The sequence below is a fragment of the Notamacropus eugenii genome, chromosome 3 (genome assembly GCF_028372415.1).
Source record: "Notamacropus eugenii isolate mMacEug1 chromosome 3, mMacEug1.pri_v2, whole genome shotgun sequence".
NCBI lineage: Eukaryota > Metazoa > Chordata > Mammalia > Diprotodontia > Macropodidae > Notamacropus > Notamacropus eugenii.
This window is the reverse complement of record NC_092874.1, coordinates 127,393,486-127,420,959: the sequence shown is the minus strand read 5'-3', so window position 1 is coordinate 127,420,959 and position 27,474 is coordinate 127,393,486. Positions and strand designations below refer to the sequence as shown.

Sequence of the window (27,474 nt, the reverse complement as noted above, 5' to 3'; positions counted from 1 at the left end):
AAGGGATACTATCGTGCTGTAAGAAATGACAAGCAGGATGCTCTCAGAAAAACCTGGAAAGACTTACATGAACGAAAGCTAAGTGAATTGAGCAGAAGCAAGAGAATACTGTATCCCTGGCCTGCAAAACATTTAGTCTGCCAAAGGATTTCAGGTAGCCCACCAAAAACGTAGAGGATGTAAAACAGGTCTGTACAACACACTGTCCATGGGCTGTATGTTGTCCAGGCCTGCAATATACAGTAACAGCAACACTGTATGATAATAAACTGTGAATGACTTAGTTATTCTCAGCAACATAATGATCCAAGACAAATCTGAAGGATTTATGATGAAAAATGTTATTCATCTCCAGACAAAGAACTGATCAAAACAAACTTTTTCTTATTTTTTCTTGGTTTGTTTTTTTTTTGTGTGTATGCGTTTTCTTCCATACCATGACAATATGGAAATATGTTTCGCATGACTGCACATGTATAACCTATAACAAATTACTTGCCCTCTCAAATGAAGGGTGTAAGGGAGGGGGGGAAAGAAGTTGGAACTCAAAAGTTTGTTTTAAAAAATGAATTAAATGTAAGTAAATGGGGAAAATAATAAAATATTAAATAAAAAAAAAGTTTTCTACCTTACTAAATCTCTATTTTTATGACGGACAACTGAGGACTTATGGAACTTTATTGTTACTAATTGGTGGATCAGAAATCTCCAATATTCTAATCTGTTATGTCCTACATTAAGATGAGTACGTAGCAACACTGTTACCTTGAAAAACAACCAATTAAAAAAACAAATTAAACATTTATATTTCCATTCTCAGAGTTGGCAGACTCCAGCATAACTTTAACTAGAGATCATTTGTGGTAATGGAAAACACTGACCACTTCAGGGAAATATAAGAAAATCTGCAATCTTTTTAGGCAGTAATTTCATCAGCATGAGTAACATAGTCATATAGTAATCACATGGTCATCAGGAGAAACATTGGGCTTGGAGTATTCTCCCACCGACCACCTAACTGGCTTCAGAACATGAAAAATTGGGTTGTCTTAGTCATTTAGCATACATTCCAGGGAAATTATAGTTTATATGCTAAAATGGATCTGTGACCTTGTAGACATAGATATGTTTGTTCTCCATTGATGCTGATTACAACCAATTCATGTCTATATTGAAGAAACCATTTTTCTTTGTTGACTTACTAAAAGTCTGGATTTTGTGCTACAAGTGTTAGGCCAAGAATTATAGTATTTTCTTTTTTTTTTGAGCCATGAGACACACATAAGATAGAAGCAGTCAGTCAATATTCTGTATCACATTCAGAAACTGCAACTTTCCTTTAATTTAATTTATTTCATGTAGAAGGAGAAAACAAACAAAGTCTAATGTAATTTTTAAAAAAATCTAAATCTGGGGCATAACAGTTCTACATATTTAGAAGAATAATTTTGTAGCTTGAAAAGACACTTACATCAAAACCTGTATTAGGATCCCAACCAACATGTCCAATGTGCCTAAAAGGTAAGGGGGAAATTGAAAGCAGAAAATGGAAAAAAAAAAAATAAAAGGTCATTGAAAAACATGTTTTAAATGGGAAATAATACATACTTTGGATTTGTCCTATACTAATGGCTTTCAAACATTTATGGCACAGATGTTTGACGTAGTAAAAGCATCCTGGGTTAGCAATTTTTTGTGCTTCAGTATCCTCATTTACAAAACCAAGTAATCTTAGGAAGCAGAATGGACCTTTACAAAGTCTACAAGTTCAGTCTCTACTTTCAGACCTAATCTCAAGACTGATTGGAGACAGAACTTTTGACCAGCCCCATTTCCAACCTGAGATTGACTGAACCTCCCTGAGCAATCCAGTGGCATCCTACTCGCTATCCCCAGCCTTCCTTCCAGGGGCTCACAATATAAATGCAAAACTTAGTTCATATACCTGACTGGTTTAGCTCAGAACTCCTGAGATCCAATAGCTACAGCCTCACCAGGAACAGGGAATTATAGGTGGTCTAACAAGTCTTCTTAATTAAGTGGTGATAATAATGCCAATCTTCTCTACTGAATTTCAGTGACATAATTTATATAAATTGTAAGGCATTATTATTATTTTATAACCCACTCTATCTTCTAAGGTCTATTACTACACCTTTTACCACATATTACTTCTTAGGGAGAGCAGAAAAGAGTAGAATTTCAAGTCTCCTATATCTAATGGGAAAAATAAATTTTGCTTAAAATATTTCTCTTCATAAGATTAAAGAAAAAAATCTCTGGAAAATAAAATGCAAGAATCTTAGAATTTCTAAAATAACAAATAAAATTATAAATTGAAAGGTAGTCATTACAGAGAGAAGGCTTCTCAAATGACTCAAACCAACATAAGCAATAACCAAACATGCACACTGACCCAAACTACTAGAACTACTAAAGTTCTTACTGAAAATTGCTTGGAGTTCCAATATCTGCTTTGGTCAATCTCTTCTTTTTTGTTTTTCCTTTTTTCTTTTCTTTGTTGTGGGAAATATTGTTGACTTGTGGACCATAAAATCTATTTGTTGTGATTTCTGGATTTTTTATGTCAACAGTAGCCATTGGTAAATTTGGACCTGAAAAAAAAGATGGAAAAAAAGGATACGAAAATAACCACAGCGAAACATCAGCTATACTCAAACAGTTAATTGCTCTTAATTTATAATCAAAGTTTCTATTATATTTACATGCCTTTAATAATTTTATACAATATTTCTCTGGCTTTAAAATATAAATCTTTAACACAAACATAACACCCCCTTCACAAACCCATACAAGGTATGCCAAAAGGCTTGCTATAATTTTTAAGCTATTAAAGTTTAAAGCTGTACTTAAAACTTTTGGGGCAATGTACTGCCATATATACATGAACATAAGTACATAAATATATGTATATTTTACACTTGCATGTTATATTTATACACATATATGTATATATATATATGCATGCACACATACACACACAAAAATGAAAAATTAAAAAAATAAAACATTGCTTTTTTCATTATTAAACAAGTCTGTGACTGATATTTTTCTAACCGACCAAAAAATTGGGGAATTTAATGATTACTAACTAAAATATGAAAGACCATTACTGAATGGCCCAAATGCCTTTTAGTTGGTGGAAATCAAAGAGATCCTCACACATAACTGAAGCTGTGTCCTAGGGAGTATCTAGGGAGAAGCTACTGTTGTTTCCCTTGAATAAGTTTTTACATAACTATATTACAGATTTATTGTTGGAAAGGGACTAGAGGTCATCTAAACCAACTTGAACAATTAAGGGCCAAAAAAAACTAAATGACTACCTAAACAGTAAATATCTGAGCCAAGAAATACCGGCAAATACAGGTGATATAAAAACCAAAAGACAGCCGTTTTGTAAAAAACCTGTCCCTCCTCCAAACTTCCCTATTTACACTGAAGAAATCACAATCCTTCCAGTCACTCAGACTCTCCACCTTCAAGCCATTCTTTTTCAACTCCCACATTCATCTAGTTGTCAGGTCTTGTCAATTTTATCCTCCACAAAAATCTCTCCAATCTGTTTGCTCGCTTGCCTTTTATCTCTCCTTCAGATTGTTTTAACAGCCTCATAATGAGTCTCCTTGCTCACATTCTTTTTCTTCCTCAATCCATCCCCAACACACTTGCCCAAACAAAGCATCAACTAGATCTTGTCACTCTCCTCTCCAAGTCCATCACAGGCTAGCTCACGCCATTCCTTTTCACACACGTGATTCTTCTCCCTCTGTTTCTCTGCGCAGGCTGCTGTCCTGGGTACTTGTGTTTACTCCCCTCTTCAGGGACGCTTCCTAAAATCCTTACTTTTCCATTCAAAGCTGACCTCAGGTGTCTATTCCTAGGGGAAATCTTTTCTGATTCCCCCAATTCTTAAGGCACTTTCCCTCCTGAAATTATCTTGTTCTTTTGTGCATTGATATTATATTAACCCCACACCCCCAGGAGAATGTTAGCTCCCTGAGGACAGTCCTCAGTTTTTTATATGTTATAGGAGTTTTAAACATGCTTCCTTGTTCTTGCTGTGTTGTAGTACAAACATAGAATCATAGATTTGTTAGAACTAAAAAGAATTTGGGGGATCAGAGTCAAGATGGAGAGTAAAGGCAGGGATTTGCTTGAATTCTCTCCCAAATATCTTAAAAAACGACTAAACAATTATGCTAGAGCAGCAGAACACATAAAAAGGTGGCGTGAAACAAATTTCCAGACCAAGACAGCTTGAAAGGCGGGAAGGAAAAATCTGTCACACACAAAGTGAGAGAGGAGCCCAGCCAATCAGCGAACTCAGAGCAGGCCTCGGGGCGACTGAATCATTGATTTTTCAGCCCAGACACCAAAGACAACTTGGATGGTCAGCAGGAAGGGTCTATCACACCTGGGCGAGACTGGAATGCAGTCTAGTGCAGGCCTCACCAGCACCGCCCCAGGAAACCAGAACAGGCCTTGGGAGTGACTGAATCAGCAGCGGCTGCTTCCAGAGTTCTCATCCCATAGATGCCTTACTGTCTGGTTCAACAACTGATCAAAAGGGGATTACAGAGGTCTTTTTGCTAGCACCAGAGGCAGGACTCTGTTGCTTTGTCCATACTCAGATTAGGGCCGTAGTCCTGGGTGGATGTCCCAGGACGTGGAGGAAGAATAGCATAGCAGAGCTTGCAGTCTCAGTGGAGCAAGGACCCTCAGCACAGTTCCAGGGCAAAAAAGAGTGTTTGTGTTCAAAGACCAGAGCACAGGCCTGGAGACTACTGCGTACTTCTCCTCAGATCATACCACTTTGGAAGAACTGAAAACCTACAGGTCCCTAGAATTATCTCTGAAAACAACTGCACAAACCCCCTGAAGCTGGGATAGTGTGCCTTCCAACCTAGAAGTAGAGCCCTAGTTTTACAAAGAGAAAAAAATGAGGGGAAATGAGCAAACAATGGAAAAACTCTTGACTATATAAAGATACTATGGTGACAAGGAAGATCAAAACACATACTCAGAAGACACAAAGTCAAAACTCCTACATCCAAAGTTTCCATGAAAAAGATGAAATGGTCTCAGGCCACGGAAGAGTCAAAAAGGATTTTGAAAATCAAGAGAGGTAGAGGAAAAATTAGGACAAGAAAAATGAGTGATACAAGAAAATCATGAAAAAAAACCCAAAACCAAACAAATTAACAGCTAGGTAAAGGAGACACACAAAACTACACTGAAGAAAATACACCTTAAAAAACAAACTTGACCAAATGGCAAAAGAGGTCTAAAAAGCCAATGAAGAGAAGAACGTCTTAAAAAACAGAACTGGCCAAATGGAAAAGGAGGTGCAAGAAAACCATTGCTTTTTTTCCTATGGCACTATTGCTGTGGGGATACTGGCTTCTGGAGATCAGTTTGAGGGGCAAGATGTACTATAAGTTCAGCGGTTTCACTCACAAGCTGAGTAGGTCCTGGGCCTCAGCCTCACAGGGTTTAAGGCCTGTGGCATCCTCAGAAGTACCACCTATTATGTTTGCCACACCAATGAAATGATTATGCTGGGAAAAACAAAGTTCCAGATCTGCAGAAATTTTTTTAGAAATCTGATGGTTTACCTGTCCACCTGACCAAATGCTCTATTAGACCACCATGGCTTTGACAATGGAAGGGATCATCTACTGCCTGACAGCTCTCTACATGACTTCACAACCCATACATAAATAAGATGGGATTCATAAGACTGACTGATTCATTAACAAGAGTTATGGCACAAAACCCTTTGAATTATCTTTTTTTCCTGTCAGCGAATTTTTTGACCCGTGTAAGTTTGAGAGAGAGAGAGAGACAGAGACAGAGAGAAAGAAAGTGGGAGAAGCTTTTCTATAACCAGATGTGCTGGCTAAGGGAGGAGGGGATCCAGTGAAGCTGCACCAGTAACAATAAGTCCTTGAACTTCGGGTGCCAAAAAAATCTGTTCTTTCTGACACCACAAATCTCACTGGGGATTAATTAGCTTATTAATTGGGAATTTTTCCATCTTACAACATGGTGTTAATAGAAATTATTTTCTGTTAACTATTCATATACCCATAACTTTGTCATATAGTTTCAAAGGGGTTATATGCCTGATCTCTGACCTCTTTAAATATTCCAGAGATGAAGATTCTATATTTTTTCCACCATGGGAACAGAAGAGCTTTTAATAAAGTTTTGAAGTTCTGGAAAAAAAGGAAATAAAAAAGAAAGAAAACCATTCCATCAAAATTAGAATGAAGCAAATAGAAACTAATGGCTTCATGAGAAATCCAAAAACAATAAAACAAAACCAAAAGAATGATAAAATAGAGGACAATGTGAAACATCTCACTGGAAAAACAACTGACCTGGAAAATAGATCCAGGAGAGATAATTTTAAAATTACTGAACTACCTGAAACTCATGATCAAAAAAGTAGCCTAGACATCATCTTTCAAGAAATTGTCAAGGAAAACTGCCCTGATATTCAGAAGGTAAAATAAAAATTAAATTTACCAATCACTTCCTGAAAGAAATCCCCCAATGAAAACTCCCAGGAATATTATAGCCAAATTCCAGAGCTCTCAGGTCAAGGAGAAAATATTGCAAGCACCCAGAAAGAAACAATTCAAGTATCACGGAGCCACTGTCAGCATAACACAAGATATAGCCATTTCTACATTAAAGGATCAAAGGGCTTGGAATATGATATTCCCAAAGGTGAAGGAGCTAGGATTACAACCAAAAATCACTTACCCAGCAAAACTGAGTATAAATCTTGAAGGGAACAATAGACATTCAATGAGCTAGAGGACTTTCAAGCATTCTTGATGAAAAGACCAGAGCTGAATAGAAAAGTTGACAATGAAATAACAAGACTCAAGAGAAGCATTAAAAACAGGAAAGGGAAATCATAAGGGGCTTAATAAGGCTCAACTGTTTATATTCCTCCATGAGATGGTGATATTTGTAACTCATAAGACCTTTCTCATTATTAGGATAGTTAGAAGGAATATATATAGACAGAGGGCACAGGTATCAGTTGAATATGAAGGGATGATATCTAAAAAAATAAAATTAAGGGGTGAGAAAGAATTGTATTGGGAGAAAAAAAAGGAAGAGGTAGAATGGGGTAAACTATCTCACATAAAAGAGGTAAGAAAAAGCTTTTACAGTGGAGGGGAAGAAGTGGGAGCTGAGACAGTGAGTGAACCTTACACTCATCAAGACTAGCTCAAAGAGGGAATAACATACACATTCAACAGAATACAGAAATCTATCTGACCCTAAAGAAAAGTAGGAGGGGAAGGGGATAAGAGAAAGAGGGAGGGAGTGACAGAAGGGAAGGCAGACTGGGGAGTAGTGGTACTCAGAAGCAAAACACTTTTGAGGAGGGAACAAGATAAAAGGGAGAGAACAGAATAAATGGGGGGGAAGGGAGACAGGATGGAGGGAAATACAACGTGTAATAGTAACTGTGAAAAAATTTTTGAAGCAAGTTTCTCTGATAAAGACTTCAATTCTCAAACATGTAGAAAACTGAGTCAAATTGGTAAAAATAAGTCATTCCCCAATTGATAAATGATCAAAAGATGCAAGTTTTCAGATGAAATAATCAAAGCTATCTACAGTCATATAAAAAATACTCTCACTATTGATGGAAGAAATGCAAAGTAAAACAATTCTGAGGTACTACTTCATATCTATTACATTGACTAACAGGGCAGAAAAGGTAAATGACAAATGCTGGAGGAGATGTGGGAAAAAATGAGACATTAAAGCATTACTGGTGGAGGTGTGAACTGATTCAACCTTTCTGTAGAGCAATTTGGAAATATGTCCAAAGGGCATGCATATCTTTTGACCTAGCAATGCCACTACTAGGTCTATATCCCAAAGGAGATAAAAAAACCAAAAGGAAAAGGACATTATGTACAAAAATATTTATAACAGCTCATTTCTGCAAGCAAACAACTGGAAATTAAGGGGATGCCCATCAATCGAGGAATGACTGAACAAATTGTGATATGTGATTATGATACTATATCTATATACTATACTATAAGAAACTGTACTATACTATATATAGTATACTATAAGAAACAACAAGCAGGATAATCTCAGAAAAACCTATAAAGACTTGCATGGGCTGATGCAAAGTGAAATGTACTGTATACAAAGTAACAGCAATACTGTAAAATGATCAGCTGTGAATGATGTAGTTATTCTCAGCAATACAATGATCCAAGACAATTCTAAAAGACTTATAATGAAAAATGCTATCCATTCCCAGGGAAAGAATTGATGGTGTCTTAATATAGATTGAAGCATACTTTTTTTTTAAATTCTATTTTTCTTGCCTTCTCAATGAGGGAGTCTGGAGAAGAAGGGAGAGAATTTGGAACAAAAGGTTTAAAAGAGTAATGATGAAAATTGCTTTTCCATGTAACTGGGTTAGAAAATAAAAAATACAATGCTAAAATAGGAAAAAAAAAGAATCTTATCCTTAATCTCTGGGACCTAACATCTAATCACATCCAGGGATGGTCAAGAAAGAATTCCAGAGTATCCCGTCCAGAACATCAATGTCTTCGTCATTACCCATAACTAACTACTTATCTCCCAGGTCCCTGAAAGGTCTTTCTCCAATTACAATCTACTAATTATCCCTGTCTCCTTTCCTTCTGCCCTGATCTTTCTAATCCTACTTTTTCTCTCTCCCTTGGTAGTCTTTATTATTGGCCAGTTAAACTATACATTATCCTCTACCCCTGAATTCCTCTCTAATCTCAATGCTAGTGACGCCTTCTCCAACCTCAATCTTAGGTTATCCTTTTGCTTTCTCCACTACCATTCAAGTGCTGCTTGAATGTTCCTGGAGAAAAATCAGAGTTCACTGCAAATTTTGGTTACTTAATCTCATCAAGACCCTCACTACTTTATGGCAGTGTTTTTGTTCTTCTTTGACTCTATCACATTCTCTGTAGCAGCCATTCCAAATCTTCCTTTTTGTGCCTGATGCTCCTTTCCTTCTCAGAAGAGGACCTTGTTCTATTTGGAGACAAGAGGTTATCTATCATCTTCCACTTTCCCCTACTCTATAAATCAAATCCTCTCTTTACCAATCCCTATTCTCTCCAACCAATATTTAATGGAGGAAATCATGCCTTCCTATCTCCTTTGAGAGCCTGCCAACTCAATCATGCTCTTTCAATTATCTTCAAATATTACTTATCTACTGGCACCTTGGATGCTGCCTATAAAAACATTCCAATGGCTCTCCCCATTCTACTCACATTTTTCACTTCAATCTGGCAGCTCGAGATGTCATTCCTGTATTTCTTCTCCCTTTCATAGTCAAATTCTTAGAAAGGGACATCTATACTCATTGCCTTTATAACCTCACTTCAATGCCTTTGGAATGTGGCTTCTGCCTACTATCCTCCAAGATGACCAATAACCCATAAATACTCAATTCAATGGCTTTTCCTCAATCATTATTCTACTTGACCTCTCTACAATTTCTGACAGGGCTGACTTGCTCATCCTAGATCCTTCCTCTCTTGACTTGTGAAGGGATACTGTTTTCTCTTTGTTCTTCTCCTACCTATATGACCACTCCTTTTCAGTTTCCTTTACTAGATCATTAATCTTTTTGTGACCTGTATCTCTTCCATCTAGTTGCTTTTTTCCACTCACATGCCCTCTATCCTACCTCAGTTCCTCATGGACTTTCACCAGTGAACTCCATGAGACTGACAATGCAATATTCTTAAAACACAGATCTGACCATATGACCCAACTGATTAGAAAAAAATCTTCAATGGCTCATAACTACATCTAAGATAAAACATCACATAATCAGCCTGGTATTCAAAGTCCTGCCCAATCTAGCTCTTACCTGCCTCTCCCCTTTTATTTATACTATTTTCCTTTAATGCACCATGTTCCAGGTAAACTGGCTTATTATGTCAACCTCACATACTCTTTAAGATGAAGCATTTGCTCTCTTGTCTCAGTATTACACAGGTGGTTCCCCAACGTCTGGAACATACTATCCCCTTATTCCTGGCTCTTTAAGAATCCCTTGGTGTCATCTCCCTAACCTGGAGGCCTTTCCACATCTGCCAAGTTAATAGTCTCTTCCTCATGAAATTAATTTCTATTTGTTTTGTTTACAGGCGTTGAATTTAATTGAATCTGCAACACTGCATTCATATATGGACAATGAATTACAGAAGAAACAGAAAAAAGTAAAGCATGTTTAGAGGAAGACATTAACATGTATCATAATGATGTCAAATAAAGAACTGAAGGCAATGGGAATATTTAGTTGGGAGAAGATTTAAAGCGTACATAATTGCTTCTTTTAACTATCTGAAGGGTTATCATAGAAAAAAGGAAATTATTGGCACTCACTCTGCTTGGTACCAGAAAGCAGAACTAGAAGCAATAGTTAAAAGTTATATGGGAAGTGGGTAAGGGTGGAGCCAAGATGGTGAAGCAGCAGAAGGGACCTGCTAGAGCTCTCCCCTCAAACCCCTCAAAAAACCTGTAAAAAATTACTCTAAACAAAGTCTAGAGCAGAAGCCACAAAATGTCAGGCTGAAGCAAACTGCTAGCCCAAGACAATCTGGAAGGCTGATGCGAAGGGTCTATTGCACCAGGCTGGAAGCAGAGCAGTTTGCTGTGTGTCCTGCCAGCTCAGACAGAGCAGGAGCAGGCCTTGGGGAACTGAAATGCGCAGTTGCTGTGGATTGCAGACATCTCAACGCACAAACGCTAAAGGAAGGGTCTCTCACTTGGCTAAGAGGGGCTGAGAGTCTGGTCTTGCCCCAGCCCCAGGGCAGCTGCAGTCACTGCTGGGGGGTAGGGGTGGGGGAGACGGAGGAGAAACAGATTACAGATTCATACTTTCTTGGTGAACAGGTATTTACTTACTTCTTTGGCGACAAGAAAGATCAAAACATATAGTCAGAAAAAAACAATAAAGTCAAAGCTCCTGCATCCAAAGCCTCCAAGAAAAATATGAATTGTTCTCAGGCCATGAAAGAGCTCAAAAAGAATTTTGAAAATCAAGAAGAGAAGTAGAGGAAAAACTGGGAAGAGAAATGAGAGTGATGAAAGAAAACCATGAAAAACATGTCAATAACTTGCTAAAGGAAACCCCCCAAAATACTGAAGAAAATAACACCTTTAAAATTAGACTAGCCCAAATAGCAAAAGAAGTCCAAAAAGACAATGAGAAGAATTTCTCAAAAAACAGAATGGGTCAAATGGAAAAAGAGGTCCAAAAGCTCACTGAAGAAAATAATTCTTTAAAAATTGGAATGAAGCAAATGGAAACTAATGACTTTATGAGAAATCAAGCAATTACAAAACAAAACCAAAAGAATGAAAAAATAAAAAGACAATGTGAAATATCTCACTGGAAAAACAACTGACCTGGAAAATGGATCCAGGAGAAATAATTTAAATATTATTGGACTACCTGAAAGTCATGATCAAAAAAAGAGCCAAGATATCATCTTTCAAGAAATTATCAAGGAAAATTGCTCTGATATTCTAGAACCAGAGGGCAAAATAGAAATGGAAAGAATCTACCAATCAACTCCTGAAAGAGATCCCAAGAGGAAAATTCTTAGGAATTACAGCCAAATTTCAGAGTTCCCAGGTCAAGGAGAAAATTTTACAAGCATCCAGAAACAAACAATTCAAGTACTGTGGAAATAAAATCGGGATAACACAAGATTTAGCAGCTTCTACACTAGGGGATTGGAAAGCTTGGAATATAATATTCCAGAGGTCAAAGGAGATAGGATTAAAACCAAGAATCACCTACTCAGTAAAACTCAGCATAATAGCTGAGTGGAAAAAATTGAACTTCAATGAAATAGAGGACTTCCAAGCATTCTTGTTGAAAAGACTAGAGCTGAATAAAAAATCTGACTTTCAAATACAAGAATCAAGAGAAGCATGAAAAGGTAAACAGGAAAGAGAAACCGTAAGGGACTTATTAAAGTTGAACTGTTTACATTCCTACATGTAAAGATGATATTTGTAACTCATGAGACCTTTCTCAGTATTAGGATAGTTGGAGGGAATCTATCTGTATACACACACATATATACATAATACATATATACACACAAATATGCATATATGTAATGTGTGTATATATGTGTATGGCAGCATGTATGTGTGTGTATACATATACATACACACACACACAGAGACAGAGGGCACAGAGTGAGCTGAATATGAAGGGATGACACCTAAAAAAGAAAAGGATTGAGAGGAATGTACTAGGGGAAAGAGAAAGGGAGAGGTAGAATATAGTTAATCATCTTACATAAAAGCGGCAAGCAAGAGCTTTTACAATAGAGAAGGGGAAGGTGAGGCAATACATGAGAGCCTTCCTTTCGCTGGATTTGGCTTTAGGAGGGAGTAACATACACACTCAATTGGGTATGGAAGTTTATCTTATCCTACAAGAAAGTAGGGGGAAGGGGATAAGAAAAGGGGAAAATAGAAGGGACAGCAAAGTAGGGGAAGGGGTAATTGAAAGCAAACACTTCTGCAAAGGGAAAGGCCAAAGGAGAGATTTGAATAAATGGAGGGTAGGACAGGATAGAGGGAAATATAGTTAGTCTTTCACAACATGACTGTTATGGAGGTTTTTTGCATGACCATACATGTATAACCTATATCAAACAGCTTGCCTTCTGAAGGAGGGTGGCTGGGGAGGAGGCAAGGGAGAGAATGTGGAACTCAAAGCTTTAAAAATGAATGTAAGAAGTTGTTTTTACATGCAACTAGGAAATAAGATATATAGGCAATGGGGTACAGAAATATATCTTACTCTACAGGAAAATAGAAGGGAAGGGGATGGGTGGGGTGGGGTGTGTGTGATAGAAAGGATGACAGATTAGAGGAAAGGGCAATCAGAATATGCGCTGTCCTGGGGGTGGGGGTATGGGGGAGATGAGGACAAAATTTGAAATTAAAAATTTTGTGGAAGTGAATGTTGAAAACTGAAAATAAATTTATTTTTTAAAAAGTTGTACAGGAAGGCAAATTTTGGATTAATACAAGAAGAAACTTCCTTATTCTACTGTTCTAAGTACATTGCCCACATTATTCAGGGGAAGGAATAGAATTACAAATAAATTAAGTCACTTGCCCAAGGTCAAAAAAGCAAGGAACACCAAAGTTTTCTCAAAGTCTAATGCTTTATCTGTTAGATCATACTATCTCCCTGGCACAGTAATAGTTTTGTTCTCTCTTTCCACATACAGAACTCATTCCTCTTCTGAACATTTTTTATTTCTGTCAAATCACAACCACCTTTATTGGCATCCCAGTATGCAACTTTGGAGTAATCCTTGTCTCCCTACTCTCTTTAAAACCAATTTACTTAATCAGTTGCCTAGTCTTTCCATTCTGTCTCTACAGCACTGTCACAGCTGTTTCCTCTCTATTCACACAATCATCCTTCTAATTCAGGCTCTCATCACCTCTCAAATGAACTACCGCAAGAGCCTTTTTTATTGGCTTTCTTATATCATGTCTCCTCTCTAAAAATCAATTCTAAAAAGTCTGACCATGTCACTCCCCAACTCAAATTCTAGTGGTTCTCTATTATATCCTAGGAACAAATACAAACTTCTGTTTAAAATTTAAAGCCTTCACGGCCTGGACCCATGCTCCTTTCTCAGTTTTGTTCTGTTATTACTCTCCTTCACCCACTTTTGGGCCCAAACAAACTAGCCTTCTTTCTGTTCCTCATACATGATATTTCACCTGCCATCTCCATGTGTTTGCACAAGGCTTATGTTCCTCCCAAAGCCTACAACATACTTCTTTCCTCCCTCAAGGATTCTTTGAATCCTTGATTTTTTTCAAAGTTCAGCTCAAGTGCTCCTTTCTGTGTGAGGCCTTGACTGTTTCCTCAAGTTCCTGGTGCCTCTACCTAGCCACTGAAGGTTTTTAAGAAATCAAGTGATACAATCAGAACACTGTATTATAGGGGAAACGTGAAACTATGAAGAGTTAGAAAAGAAAGAATCAGGAAAAGCAGCTAGAAGCCTAGTATAACAGTCCAAATTAGTGATAAGGAGACAGATAAGGTGTCAAGAGTTGAGGGGAGAGGATAAAGATTAAATGTATTGCACAAATAAAATCACCATGGCTTGGCACATAGTTTGGCTACAACAGATCTGACCCTGGATTACTAGGAAGACAGTGTCACCATCAAAAGAAAATAAATAAGTCAGTAGAAAGAAGAATTTGAGAATGGAGATCAGGAAAGAATACAAATTTGGTTTTCGACGTGTTGAATTTGATGAGTTGATTTAGTGGAGATATCTAATGAGCAGACAGCTATACTTATTACTATGTATTAACTATACTTAAGTATTCTTTAAAGCATTAACTATAGCTATGAGATAGATTTTAAAGTACTAAAATTATTCTTTAAAAAAAAATAACCAAACATTTCATTAAAGTAAGTTCTTCAAACTCCAATTAATCTTAATTAAACAACAAGCATTTATTAAGCACTTTCAATGCATGGCATTGTGCTGAGCATCAGAAACATAAAACAAACAAACAAACAAAAATTCCTTGCTTTCAAGGAGATTATGTGTACTTCAAAAATTGGGAAAACTTTTAGGGATTTTGTTGCTGCTGTGTTCAGTTTTGCTAATGAGACAATCTCTTCCTCTATTCTGCTTTAAAAAAAATTTTTTTATTATATAAAATGACTCACTTGGGGGAAAAGGGACAATGCAGGGGGAAACTGGGTTAATATGAAAGATCAATAAAAATTTATTTTAAAAAATACATACACAGAATAAGTACAAATAAATAAATTATAAATGAAAAGTACTTAAACACAGAGTAATAGAAGTGGAAGGACACCTGTAAGGGTTCGTGTAAAATGTGGTGTTTAGGATAAGCCTTGAAGGAAGTGATGGAGTTTATGAGGTGAATGTGAAGACAGAAAGAATTCCAGGCATGGGGGAGGCAGGTCAGTGCAAAGACACTTTTCTCATAATGACCCTGGGCAACAAACTGTATTTTTCCCTCTTCTACTTCACGAATATCCAATATCAATAATATTCAACAGGCTGTCATGGAAATAATGATTTGAGATCAAACTCTTATCCTATGAGTAAAAATGCTTGTATCCTTGTATTTTTAAAATTACTGAATTACTATTTCAATTTATGGATATTATAAACCTAGGTTTACAAATCTGTATTTAGCTAAAAATTTTCTCCCCAGGTCCATAAGCTTATCAATTCTTATTAACAACCATTTCCGCTCATGTTCCCAAATGGAAAATTGTGCCTGATTAATTGTTGGATCAACCCAAAAGGGCTCAGCGCTCTACTAGACATTTGCTAAAGGACCCAAAGAATGTTTTTTTGGAAAGCTAATCCCTAGCTACAACAGCGTGCAAGGCAGAGTATTGTTGCCATAATACTTTTACGATATTATAGATACTAAACTTCTATGAATATCGATTAGAATCATATCAGCTTTCTGGTTGCCTTGTCAAATTGTTGGCTTATATCAAGCATGAAATTCACCAAAACTCCCAGGTGTTTGTGCACATCACCCAAATATGACTGTAGTTTGTAATAATATTACTCTACCATTATAGATCTTATTTGAAGTTATATGTTTGATTGGATTATCTGAAGTATTAAGTCTAAATTAGGTTTTTGTCATTTTTTAACCCCAAAAAACTGAAAATTGCTGCATATTTCTCATACAAGTATGAAAAATAACTGTTTTTATAAGCTTTTTGATGTAGTTGTTCAAACCTGTGATTTTGTGGGTGTAAGGAATTCCCAGTGAAAACACTACTAATGCAGATTGGCAACTGTTCTGCAACTTATTATTAGAGTAAACAACTTACTCAAGGTCATACAGTCCATATATATCAAGAGGTAGAGACTGAACCCAGGTCTTCCAGACTCTTAAGATCAAATCTCTATTCACTACACCTCATACTATCTTAAGGCCTTGGGGGGAAAAAGCAAATAATGTTTAATAAAAATGCTTTTGTACATTAGCTTCATCAACTTCTGAAATATTTCATCATCAATAATGCTACCTCAAAGGTAACCCATAACATTTTTATGGTTATTTTTTTAAAAAAGGTATGCTGTTAGATACAATATAGAACTCAAACTCTGGAATTATATTTTATCTTTACTTGTCTGAACCATGAACAATGGACAATATTAAAGAAAAGGATGGGGACTAGTAGTAATAATACTTATAGCATGATAATAAATGTTAAAGAATTAAAAAAAAAAACTACAGGGAGCAACTATTTTCTTTGGAAATCAAACATGAGAAACAAAGTTACCTTCTTGTTTAGATTTTATAAGTCCATGAGAAATAAAAGTACTTATGAAACTATTTCTATTATATTCTTCCCAAACCACCATGTTTAACACTGAGCAAGATTTTTCCCATTATTATACATGCCCCTTGCGTATTAGGAGCACATAGTTCAAAAGGCTCATACAAATCATAATTAGGAAGTATCTGACAGTACAAAGGTTCCAAGCATCCAAAGAAATTAACACTGACAGTGTCTTTGGAAGAGGCTCCAGTAAACATTGTGTAAAACATGTTTTGATAATTTTATAAGTCATGAAAATGTTCCAGATCTTAAAATTACCACTCAAGTGTTTCCTAATACAGACAATGAACATTTGAATCTCAAAAATAGTTCAAACTGCAGCACATGTTACTTAGAAATAGTCTGTAAAATAACATTTAAAAAAATCTCTCTTAGTCAAAATTCTATGGAAATCATTACAATAATAGTGAGTTAAATTTGATTAAAACACTATACTAGAGTAGGAAACTTATCCCAAGAAAATATAGATTAATGCTTTTTATATAACCATTAAATACTAATGTAACATAAATCTTGTAATTCTGCGAGAAATCTAAAATTCATATTATTAGTCATTCTAAATAAATTTGTTTTTGAAAATGGTCTTATGTACACTATGTCAATAAAGAATAGAATAAGTATTCATTTCTAAATGAAATAACATTATATTGAGTTAATTTTCTAAGTTAAAGACCTCCCTCCCAAAAATATTTCAGAAAAGAACAACAAGAAAAAACCTGAAGCTTGGGATGGTACTCATCCAACCCCTAGGAGATCAGAGCAAAACTTTAAGATAAGGTTCAGTAGGTTGGATAAAATGAGCAAACAAACAACAAAATAATCTGACTACAAAGAGGTACTACACAGGCAGGGAAGAGCAAGACAAATTCAGAGAAGACATGTCAAAACAGATACCAAAAAAGCCCCCCCAAAATGCTCACTGGACCCAAACCCAAAAAAGAATTCCTCAAAGAAAAAGAGATGAGTGATAGAGGAAAAATTGAGTAAATAAGAATGATGCAAAAAAAAAAAAAATTACAAAAAGAAAAGTAACAGTTTGGTAATAGAGACACACAAAAAATACTGAAGAAAATAACACCTTATTGCCCTAATGGTAAAATTCACTGAAGAGATGAACTTCTTAAAAAGCTGAATTAGCCAAATGGGAACAGAAGTACAAAAATTCTATGAAGAAAATAATCCCTTAAAATATAAGAGTTAAGTGAAAGCTAATGACGCCATGAAATAATAAAAAATAAAGTCAAAAGAATGAAAAAAATATAGAAGAAAATGGGAAATATCTGATTGGAAAAACAAATGACCTAGAAAACAGAGTGAGGAGAGTTCATTTAAGAATTACTGGGCTCCCTGAAAGCCATAATACAAAAAAAAAAAAAAAAACAAGAGCCTAGGCATCATATTTCAGGAAGTCATCAAGGAAAACTGCCCTGATAACTTAGACCTAAAAGGTAAAACAGAAACTGAAAGAATCCACTGATCACTCCCTGAAAGAAATCCCAAAATTAAAACTCTCAGTAATATTACAGCCAAATCCCAGAGTTTCCAGATTAAAAAGAAAATATATCAACCAGCCAAAAATAATTCAAATTTTATGGAGGCAGAGTGAGAACCACACAAGATTCAGTGGCTTCCACATTAAAGAAACAGGAGATGTGGAATATGATATAATAAAAGGCAAAGAATAAACTACACAGGAAAACTGAGTGCAATCCTTCAATAGGGAAAAATGACAATTAATGAAATAGCATTAATGAAATTAATTAGTGAAATATTAAGCATTCCTGATAAAATAACCAGAGCTGAATAGGGAATTTGACATTCAAACACAAGACTGAAGAGAAGAAACAAAAGGTCAACATGAATTAGAAGGCATAAGGGACTCAATAAATTTGAAACTGTTTATACTCCAGTATGGGAAGATGATACACCTAACTCCTAAGAACTTTATCATTATTATGGCAGTTAAAAAGTACACAGACAGAGGGCATGGGTGTGAGTCGATTATATTGGAATGATCTCCAAATAAAATAAGGGGGTAAGAAAGAGGGTTAGAAATGGAATTACAGCATTCCTTTAAATATTAAGGTCCTCCAACACATTTCAAATTACTTAATTATCCCCCCCAAACATCTGATTTATACATAACTTTCTAGAACATGTACTACAAAACCAGAAATCAACTACAGTACTTAAGAATACACAATGGGACTCTGGTAGTTAGAAAAAGGTACTAGATTAAGAAATCTATTACTGCATCCATAATCTCATCAATTTGGGTGCTCTTACTCCACTGGTTTATATCATAGCCAAACCACACCTGTGCAATTCTTGTCCAAGTTCTCCCATAAACCCTTCACAGAGAGCATAACTGACATGCTTTTAAAAAGCCTTCCTCTTTGTCTCCTTCTACTTCATGGAAGTGCTACTGAAGTCTTACAATGTCAGGACACTGCTCTCTCCTGGTTCCTCTTTTACCTGACCGCTCACTTTCAATATCCTCTGCTGGATCTTCACATAGATCACACTCAGTAACCATGGTATTCCTCAAAGCTGTCTCCTAGGCCCTTTTCTTGGTTATTTCCTAAGCTTCCATGGATTCAACTATCATTGTTATGCAGATGATTTCCAGATCTTTTTATTTAGCCCTTGACACTTGCATGTCATGGCATTGCTTTCCCGATGTCATGGTCCTCTTCAAGAACAAATGGTAAACAGCAGCAGCAGCAATCTCTGCAATCCCATTTCCAGTTTGTGGCCACATCCAGTTAATTCTACCTTCACAATATCTCTCTTATATGCCTGCTGGATAGTCTCTATGACTAAAGTTTCTCTTTATTCTAATTCAACCTCTATTCAGCTATCAAAACAATCCTCCTAAATTGAGGGAATGCCCATCAATTGGGAAATAGCTGATCAAGTTGTGGTACATGAATGTAACAGAATATTTTCGTGCTATAAGAAATGATGAACAGTTAGACTTCAGAAAAACCTGGAAAGACTTATATGAGCTCATGCTGAGTGAAGTGAGCAGAACCAGAACATTATACACGGTAACAGCCACAGTGTGTGAGGATGGTTTCTGATAGACTTAGTCCTTCACAACAATCCAAGGACCTAAAACATTCCCAAAGGACTCTTGGGGCAAAATGCCGTCCACATGCAGAGAAAGATCTATGGAATTGGAAAGTAGAATGAAGCAGACTATTTTCTCTTGAGTTATGCTTTAGTTTGGTTTGTTTTTTCTCATGGTTTCTCCTTGGTTTTAATTCTTCTATGCAACATGACAAATGTGAAAATGTGTTTAATAAGAATGTAATTGTAGAACCCACATAAAATTGCATGCCATCTTAGGGAGGGAGGGGAGAGGGAGGGGGAGAAAATTTAAAACTTATGGAACTGATTTCTGAAAACTGAAAACAAATAAATTAATTAGATTAAAAAAAAACCAAAATCTTCCTAAAGCGCACTATGTCACTTCTCTTTTCAATAAACTCTAGTAGCTTTCTAATAGCTCCAGAATAAAATATAAAAATTCTGTTCAGTTTTTAAAGTCTTTTATAACTTGTTCCCTTCCAATCTTTCCTGTTTTATTATACTTAACTCTCTCTTACCTACTCTATCAGAGTATATAACAGAACGTCTATGACAGAGACAATGCCCTTATTATCTCTCACAAAAAATACTACACCTCGACTGTGCAATTTTACCTAGTCATACATATTCTGCATGGCATGACTACAGTCACTTCTGTATATGCCAACAATGAAAATAAGCTGCATTTATTTATACCCACAATATATCTGATCACTGTCCTTTGGTTAATCTGCAATTCTTTTCTCTTGGAGAGAGTACTATTCCAGCATTCACAATGATTCAGTATAACCAGGCACACAGTGATGTTAAAAAGATGGGTTTGTCTCTCTCAGGGCAAAATTTGGGATCTTTCAAAGTACAGAACAATTTCTAGACTGTGGTCCAGACCATTCTCTCTTATTCATTTTTGGGCTCAACCCACTGTCTATTTGCAGTGCCTGTATTAGATAAACGTAATTATATACTAACTCAACAGACTAACTTATGTTGGTCAGAATCTGAAAAATAAAGATTTTTAAAATCCATTTTTTTTTCCGGTATGATTGTTAAGACAATTATTTTTTAAGTTAACATGAATCTCACTAAGGAAATCCCATGACATCCTAGAATTTGATGGCATTTCTGTTATGCCATATGCAATTAGAAACATCAATCTTTGGAAGACAGTATGTAAAATTTTTTTTTCATATTCATGTGACAGAAGTACTTAGATTTGCCGGAAACAACTTGTACTTCAGAGTTTAAAGAGTAAAAGAAACCATATTTTAAAAATCTTGCTGAAAAAATGCCTCTTAGAAAGAACATTCTATGTAAGAGATACAGCAACAATTATTGTTGTTCAGTCATTTTAATCAAGTCTGACTTCTGATTCATTTGGGATTTTCTTGATAAAGATACCGGAATGGTTTGTCATTTCCTTCTCTGGCTCATTTACAGATGAGGAAACTGAGGCAAACAGTGACTTGCCCAGGGTCACACAGCTAGTTAAGTGGCTGAGTCCAGATTTGAATTCAAAATGAGTCTTTCTGACTCTAAACTTGGCATTATATCCATTGCACCACCTAGCAGTTCAATTATTAGGAATTTGGTAAAAAGAAAGATCATGCTTATATGAAGATACTTTCAGCTGATAATTTTTGCTTAGGAAGCAAATAGCAAAAGAATGGAACTATTATAACTTTTCTCTGAAAGGCATAATGTGGAAAAGTTACCTCTCTTTTTACCGAGGGATAAAGAATCACAAGGAAATTGAAGAGCTATCCTAAACAGTTCAGGATATAGTCAAATCAGAGGGAGCAGCAAAACCCTTTCAAGTCCATCCTGTGGGTCCAAAGTATACCTTACGCCCTTCTCTTTAGTTAGCCTAGAAGGAGCCATTGGATTTCAAGCAGAAAAAGAGAGCCCAAATATTCTCTGGTACCAGACAGTGAAAGATGAGATAAACCCTGTAGAAGGATTTAGACCACAAGCTAGAATTCGGGGAGAATTTAGGAAAGAAAATCTAAGAATTATAAGAATCATGCTGAATCATATATATAGCATGTTAATTTCTTAAAAACCTTCCATAAAATTCTATATCATTTCAAAAAAGTATAATATATGATTAATATGAGCTTTACCTTTTAAAAGAAATTTATTAAAATTCACAGTGAAAATCTAGAACTATGGAAATCAGTTTCCTAGTGTGGACTATGGAGGCAGCTGCTTCCACCAGGTGGCAGCATCACATTGACTAGAAACATGAAAGGGGTGGAGAGGTGGGGAGAAGAGGGGGAGCAACCGGGAAAGCTCTACAACTTAGTGTCAGAATGTTATGCAGGTACAGGTAACATAATGGAAGTCCAATCTATTTATTTATGACTAGATGCTTATTAAAGGAAATTCCAATTTGTGAAACTGAGTCCACACAGTCACAGTCACTTTACAGACTACCTACCCACTAAATAGGTATCTACCATTCATATACTTCTATTTAGCAATAAGGTTAAATGTATAAAAGAGCAATAAATGTCAACAACTGCAGTAAAAGGTTGACAATGAACTCTTTAATCACTTGTAGTTCATACACTATGCAAATTTGAGTATTTTATGATTCTGATTTAATTTCCTCCCATTTCTCAACAAATTCTCATGGTGCAATGCTACCATATACCTAAGGGATACAAACCAACTTACTATGCCCATGTAATACAATATAATTTTAAATGTACTGAATCCAAAAATGATGCATTCCAGAGTCAAATACAAAGATTTTTGGATGCATTAGACTGATTGCTTCATTTAGTAATTTTACAGAAGGAATCAGGGCTTGAAAATAAACTGAAAAGCCCTATCCTAATGAGTTGTTATAGTTTTTAAAACAATGAAACACACATATATATGTACATACATATGCACATATGTACATTTATGTATATTTTTTCAAGTTCATACATAATTTGTATCCCTAGAACTTTATTATAGATGTTGTTAATAAAAGTTCCTTGGGTCATAAACTAGATTTTTCTGTTTTAATTCTTAATTTGATGAGTACAACACAACACATGTAAGGGACCTCAAAAAACATTTTGATTCTTAACATATGAAACATGATGTATATTACTCAAGTGACAATTCTGAAGCTTGAGTAGTGCTCATTGTATTCAGAATCAATGTGATAAAGTCATTTGATGCTGCTCAATTCATGAGGTCAACAGCACATCTAGAACAACTGTTTACTCCAAAAGAAGGATAAATGTTGATAAATTTCAGAGTACTGAAAAGACTGAAGGCATTTAAAAAACAAAGGTAAAGAATAAATCTGGTGAATGAAAAATGCTAATTACACTGAGCACAAGTTCTTTTATGAGGAAAATAACAATCAAGAGCTCATTGTACAGTTTCTCAATTATCTATCATCCAACTTTATTTTCCTATTCACAATAGTGATAATGAAGTTTTAGTAGTCAAATACATCTTATTACGGTACATGTCCTTCAATATTAAATCACAGACAATCTTCACGGGAAAATAAACTCTACTTCTCTAAATATACAAGCCAAAATAAATTCTAGCTTCTCTAAAATCCACTTTTAAAATAAGACAGGAAAAAGGCCTTGATCAAACTGCTCTGAGTTGCTCATTACCATTTTCCAAACTCAGAGGCTGTGTTACCCATCCCCCTATGTAATCATAGAATTAAGGGGGACCTTGTTGCAGAAAAGAAAAAGGTTTATATATATGTGTGTGTGTGTGTATATATATATATATATATATATATATATATATATATTTAAATTTATTTAAACTTTCAACATTCATTTCCACAAAATTTTGATTCCACAAAAATTTCCAAATTTTCTCCCCATTTGTCCCCTCCCCCCACCCCAAAACACCAAGCATTCTAATTGCCCCTATCACCAATCTGCCTTCTCTTCTATCATCCCTCCCTTCCCTTGTCCCCATCTTTTCTTTTGTCCTGTAGGGCCAGATAACTTTCTATACCCCTTTACGTGTATTCCTTATTTCCTAGTAGGAAGAACAGAACTCAACAGTTGTTCCTAAAACTGTGAGTTCCAACTTCTCTTCATCCCTCCCTCCCTACCCATTCCCTTTGGAAGGCAAGCAATTCAATATAGGCCATATCTGTGTAGTTTTGCTAATGACTTCCATAATAGTCATGTTGTGTAAGACTAACTATATTTCCCTCCATCCTATCCTGTCCCCCACTGCTTCTATTCTCTCTTTTGATCCTGTCCCTCCCCAAGAGTGTTGACTTCAAATTGCTCCCTCCTCTCATTGCCCTCCCTTCCCACCTCCCCCCCCACCCTGCTTATCCCCTTCTCCCCCATTTTCCTGTATCGTAAGACAGGTTTTCATACCAAAATGAGCGTGCATTTTATTCCTTCCTTGAGTCGAATGTGATGAAAGTTAAGCTTCATATTTTTTCTCTCACCTCCCTTCTTTTTCCCTCCACTAAAAAGTCTTTTACTTGCCTCTTTTATAAGAGATAATTTGCCCCATCCCATTTCTCTCTTTCTCCTCCCAATATATTTCTCTCACCCCTTAATTTCATTTTTTAAAGATATGATCCCATCCTATTCAATTCACCCTGTGCTCTCTGTCTCTGGGTGTGTGTACGTGTGTGTGTGTGTGTGTAATCCCACCAACTACCCAGATACTGAAAAAAGTTTCAAGTTACAAATATTGTTTTTCCATGTAGGAATGTAAATAGCTCAACTTTAGTAAGTCCCTTATGATTTTTCTTTGCTGTTTACCTTGTCATGCTTCTCTTCATTCTTGTGTTTGAAGGTCAAATTTTCTTTTCAGCTCTGGTCTTTTCATCAAGAATGCTTGAAAGTCCTTGATTTCATTGAATGACCATTTTTTTCCCCTGAAGTATTATACTCAGTTTTGTTGGGTAGGTGATTCTTGGTTTTAGTCCTAGTTCCTTTGACTTCTGGAATATCATATTCCATACCCTTCTATCCCTTAATGTAGAAGCTGCTAGATGTTGTGTTATCCTGATTGTATTTCCACAATACTTGAATTGTTTCTTTCTAGCTGCTTGCAATATGTTCTCCTTGACCTGGGAACTCTGGAATTTGGCCATAATGTTCCTAGGAGTTTTTCTTTTCGGAGCTCTTTCAGGAGGTGATTGGTGGATTCTTTCAATATTTATTTTGCCCCCTGGTTCTAGAATATCAGGGCAGTTTTCCTTGATAATTTCATGAAAGATGATGTCTAGGCTCTTGTTTTGATCATGGCTTTCAGGGAGTCCCATAATTTTTAAATTGTCTCTCCTGGATCTATTTTCCAGGTCAGTTGTTTTTCCCATGAGATATTTCACATTATCTTCCATTTTTTCATTCTTTTGGTTTTGTTTTGTGATTTCTTGGTTTCTCATAAAGTCATTAGCCTCCATTTGTTCCATTCTGATTTTGAAAGAACTATTTTCTTCAGAGAGCTTTTGAACCTCCTTTTTCATTTGGCTAATTCTGCTTTTTAAAGCACTCTTCTCCTCATTGGCTTTTTGAATCTCTTTTGCCAATTGAGTTAGCCTATTTTTCAAGGTGTTATTTTCTTCAGCATGTTGTTGGGTCTCCTTTAAAAGATGTTGACCCGCTTTTCATGCATCTCTCTCATTTTTCTTCCCAGTTTTTCCTCCACCTCTCTTGATTTTCAAAATCCTTTTTGAGCTCTTCCAGGGCCTGAGACCACTGAATATTTATTTTGGATGTTTGGGATACAGAAGCCTTGACTTTTTGTCTTTCCCTGATGGTAAGCATTGTTCTTCCTCATCTGAAAGGATGGGAGGAGATATCTGTTCACCAAGAAAGTAACTTTCTATAGTCTTACTTTTTTTTCCCTTTTTTGGGCATTTTCCCAACCAGTTACTTGGCTTTTCGGTCCTTTGTCAAGAGTAGGATATACTCTGGGAATCTGTAAGATCTCAGTTCCTCCAAGGTGGCACAATCAAGCATATACACTGGTCTGGGAGCAGGTAGGGATTTTTGTGCCCATAATCTTAGCAGTTTCCTCTCCACAGCCACCTGGCCTCCAGTTCCACCAAGCCAGCACTGAGGGGCTGGGATTCAGTCAAGCTGTGGGGACAGGGCCGCCATTCAGTGCCAGACAAAGACCAGCTACCTCAGGGCCTCTACATAGGGTAGAAGTAATAATTAGCTCCTCAGTGCCCCCAGGGGTTTTACAATCCAACAATGGATGCAGACAGCTGTATGGGGCTACCGTGGCCTCTGTAGCCGCTGCCTACAGCTGGAGCTATGGGAAGGCCCTTCTCCCTTTCCAGCCAGCTGAAAAAACCTCTTCACTGACCTTTGGCTCCTGTGTTTTCAGGGATCTGTGAACCCGCTGCTACTGGGACTGTGGATTCCACAACTGGAGATTCCGCCTCTGGGGGCTGTTTGTCCACCACACGGCCAAGGCTGGGCTGGGCTCCACACCTTGTCCAGTGCCACAGACATTTCCCGTGGGCCTTTCAAGTCACCCTAGGCTGGAAATCTCCTCCACTCTGTTGTTCTCCACTTCTGCTGCTCCAAAATTTGTTCAGTCCCTCTCTACAGGTATTTTATGAGCTGTGTGGGGAGAGCCTGCATTTGTGTGTCTTTCTACTCCACCATCTTGGCTCCACCTTGAAAAAGGAGCTTTTGACGCACAGTTTTGTGGATGTCATTGTTATATTCAAGAAAAATTTTCTGCTGGTCACTCGAGTTCATTACCTCCTCTAGTTTTATGCTAATGACTCAATGATCTCTGCAATCTCTCTCCTAAGCTTAAACTAGATGACCTATAGCTATCTCAAACACATTCAAAACAACTTATTCTCTTTTAATCCAAAGTTGCTTTTTTCCCCTGACCTTCTCTATATTCATCAAAGGCAATATCTCCCCTTCTATAATCACCAAGGTATGCAACCTCAGTGTTCCCCCCCATTCCTCACAGCCACTCAGCTCAGATATTTGATTAGCTAGCAAATCTTGTGGTTTCTCTTTTCTGGCATTTCTTTTATGGACTACTTGATTTTGACTTTGCTCCTCCAACACGAAGTCAGTCCCTGCCCTCAGCAGGCACTGAATTTTTGCAAAATGAAATAAACAATATAGCAAAAATATTAGTGCATAATGATGCAGCGCTTTAAAGTTTGTAAAGTATTTTATATACGTTAAAACAACAGTTCACAATTTAGTTTTGTCTTAATAGGATATATAATTCTACAATGACGAGAAAGACATATATTCAGAGCCTATTTTTGGAATAATAATGAAAAATGCTTACCATTTGGTGGGTCTCGTCTTTTCTCTGTTCAAAAAAAGAGATTAAAAGAATATTTTATAAGGCGGAAATATCTAAAACCCTACCTCCACCTCTGGCAAACATTTAAAGTTTTATTTCTGAACACTATAAAGGGTTTTTTTGCACCTCTTAACTGGTAGAATTGCACATAAAAAGGAAATATTACCAAAGACCAGGCACAACAGAATCATCTGAGTAAACAACCTATGTTATTAATAATGATTTATCTTTTTGTAATTCTAATGGAGTTCTTTGGGTTAAAAAAGTCGAAACTCTACAGACATATCCTGCTTTAGTCAGTCATGTTCACGCTAACTCATAAATCTAATTTTCGTATCTTTTGTATATTGTATTTGAGTATTGTACATTGAACTATACTATCAAACTTTGTGAGAAACGTCAGGGTTTTGTATGTCAATTGCTGATATAACAGCTTTTAAGTTTAGGTTTTTAAATCTCAGGTTTTATTAACATAAATTACAATATGCTATTACCTGGTTTTAACAAATTTCACATTATATAGGACATCAGTCAAGGTAACACTCTACATAATTTAAAATGAAATCTAAAAGTGTATATATGGCTCACAGAATTATTCTAATATA

At 36.3% G+C, this 27,474-nt stretch overlaps 1 protein-coding gene and 1 pseudogene across 1 annotated transcript in view; one reads left to right on the top strand and one right to left on the bottom strand.

Moving 5' to 3' along the window:
• The window catches only part of WASL (WASP like actin nucleation promoting factor), a 109,160-nt gene that overhangs the window by 24,923 nt on the left and 56,763 nt on the right, over positions 1-27,474 (bottom strand). Inside the window, exons 5-7 of the mRNA XM_072652851.1 lie at positions 26,852-26,875; positions 2,447-2,615; positions 1,472-1,514 (exon numbers count right to left, since the gene is read on the bottom strand). Coding sequence (XP_072508952.1) covers positions 1,472-1,514; positions 2,447-2,615; positions 26,852-26,875 — 236 coding nt within the window. The remainder of the gene's footprint in view (positions 1-1,471; positions 1,515-2,446; positions 2,616-26,851; positions 26,876-27,474) is intronic.
• LOC140533295 (cytochrome c oxidase subunit 7A2-like, mitochondrial pseudogene) lies at positions 5,322-5,705 on the top strand (annotated as a pseudogene).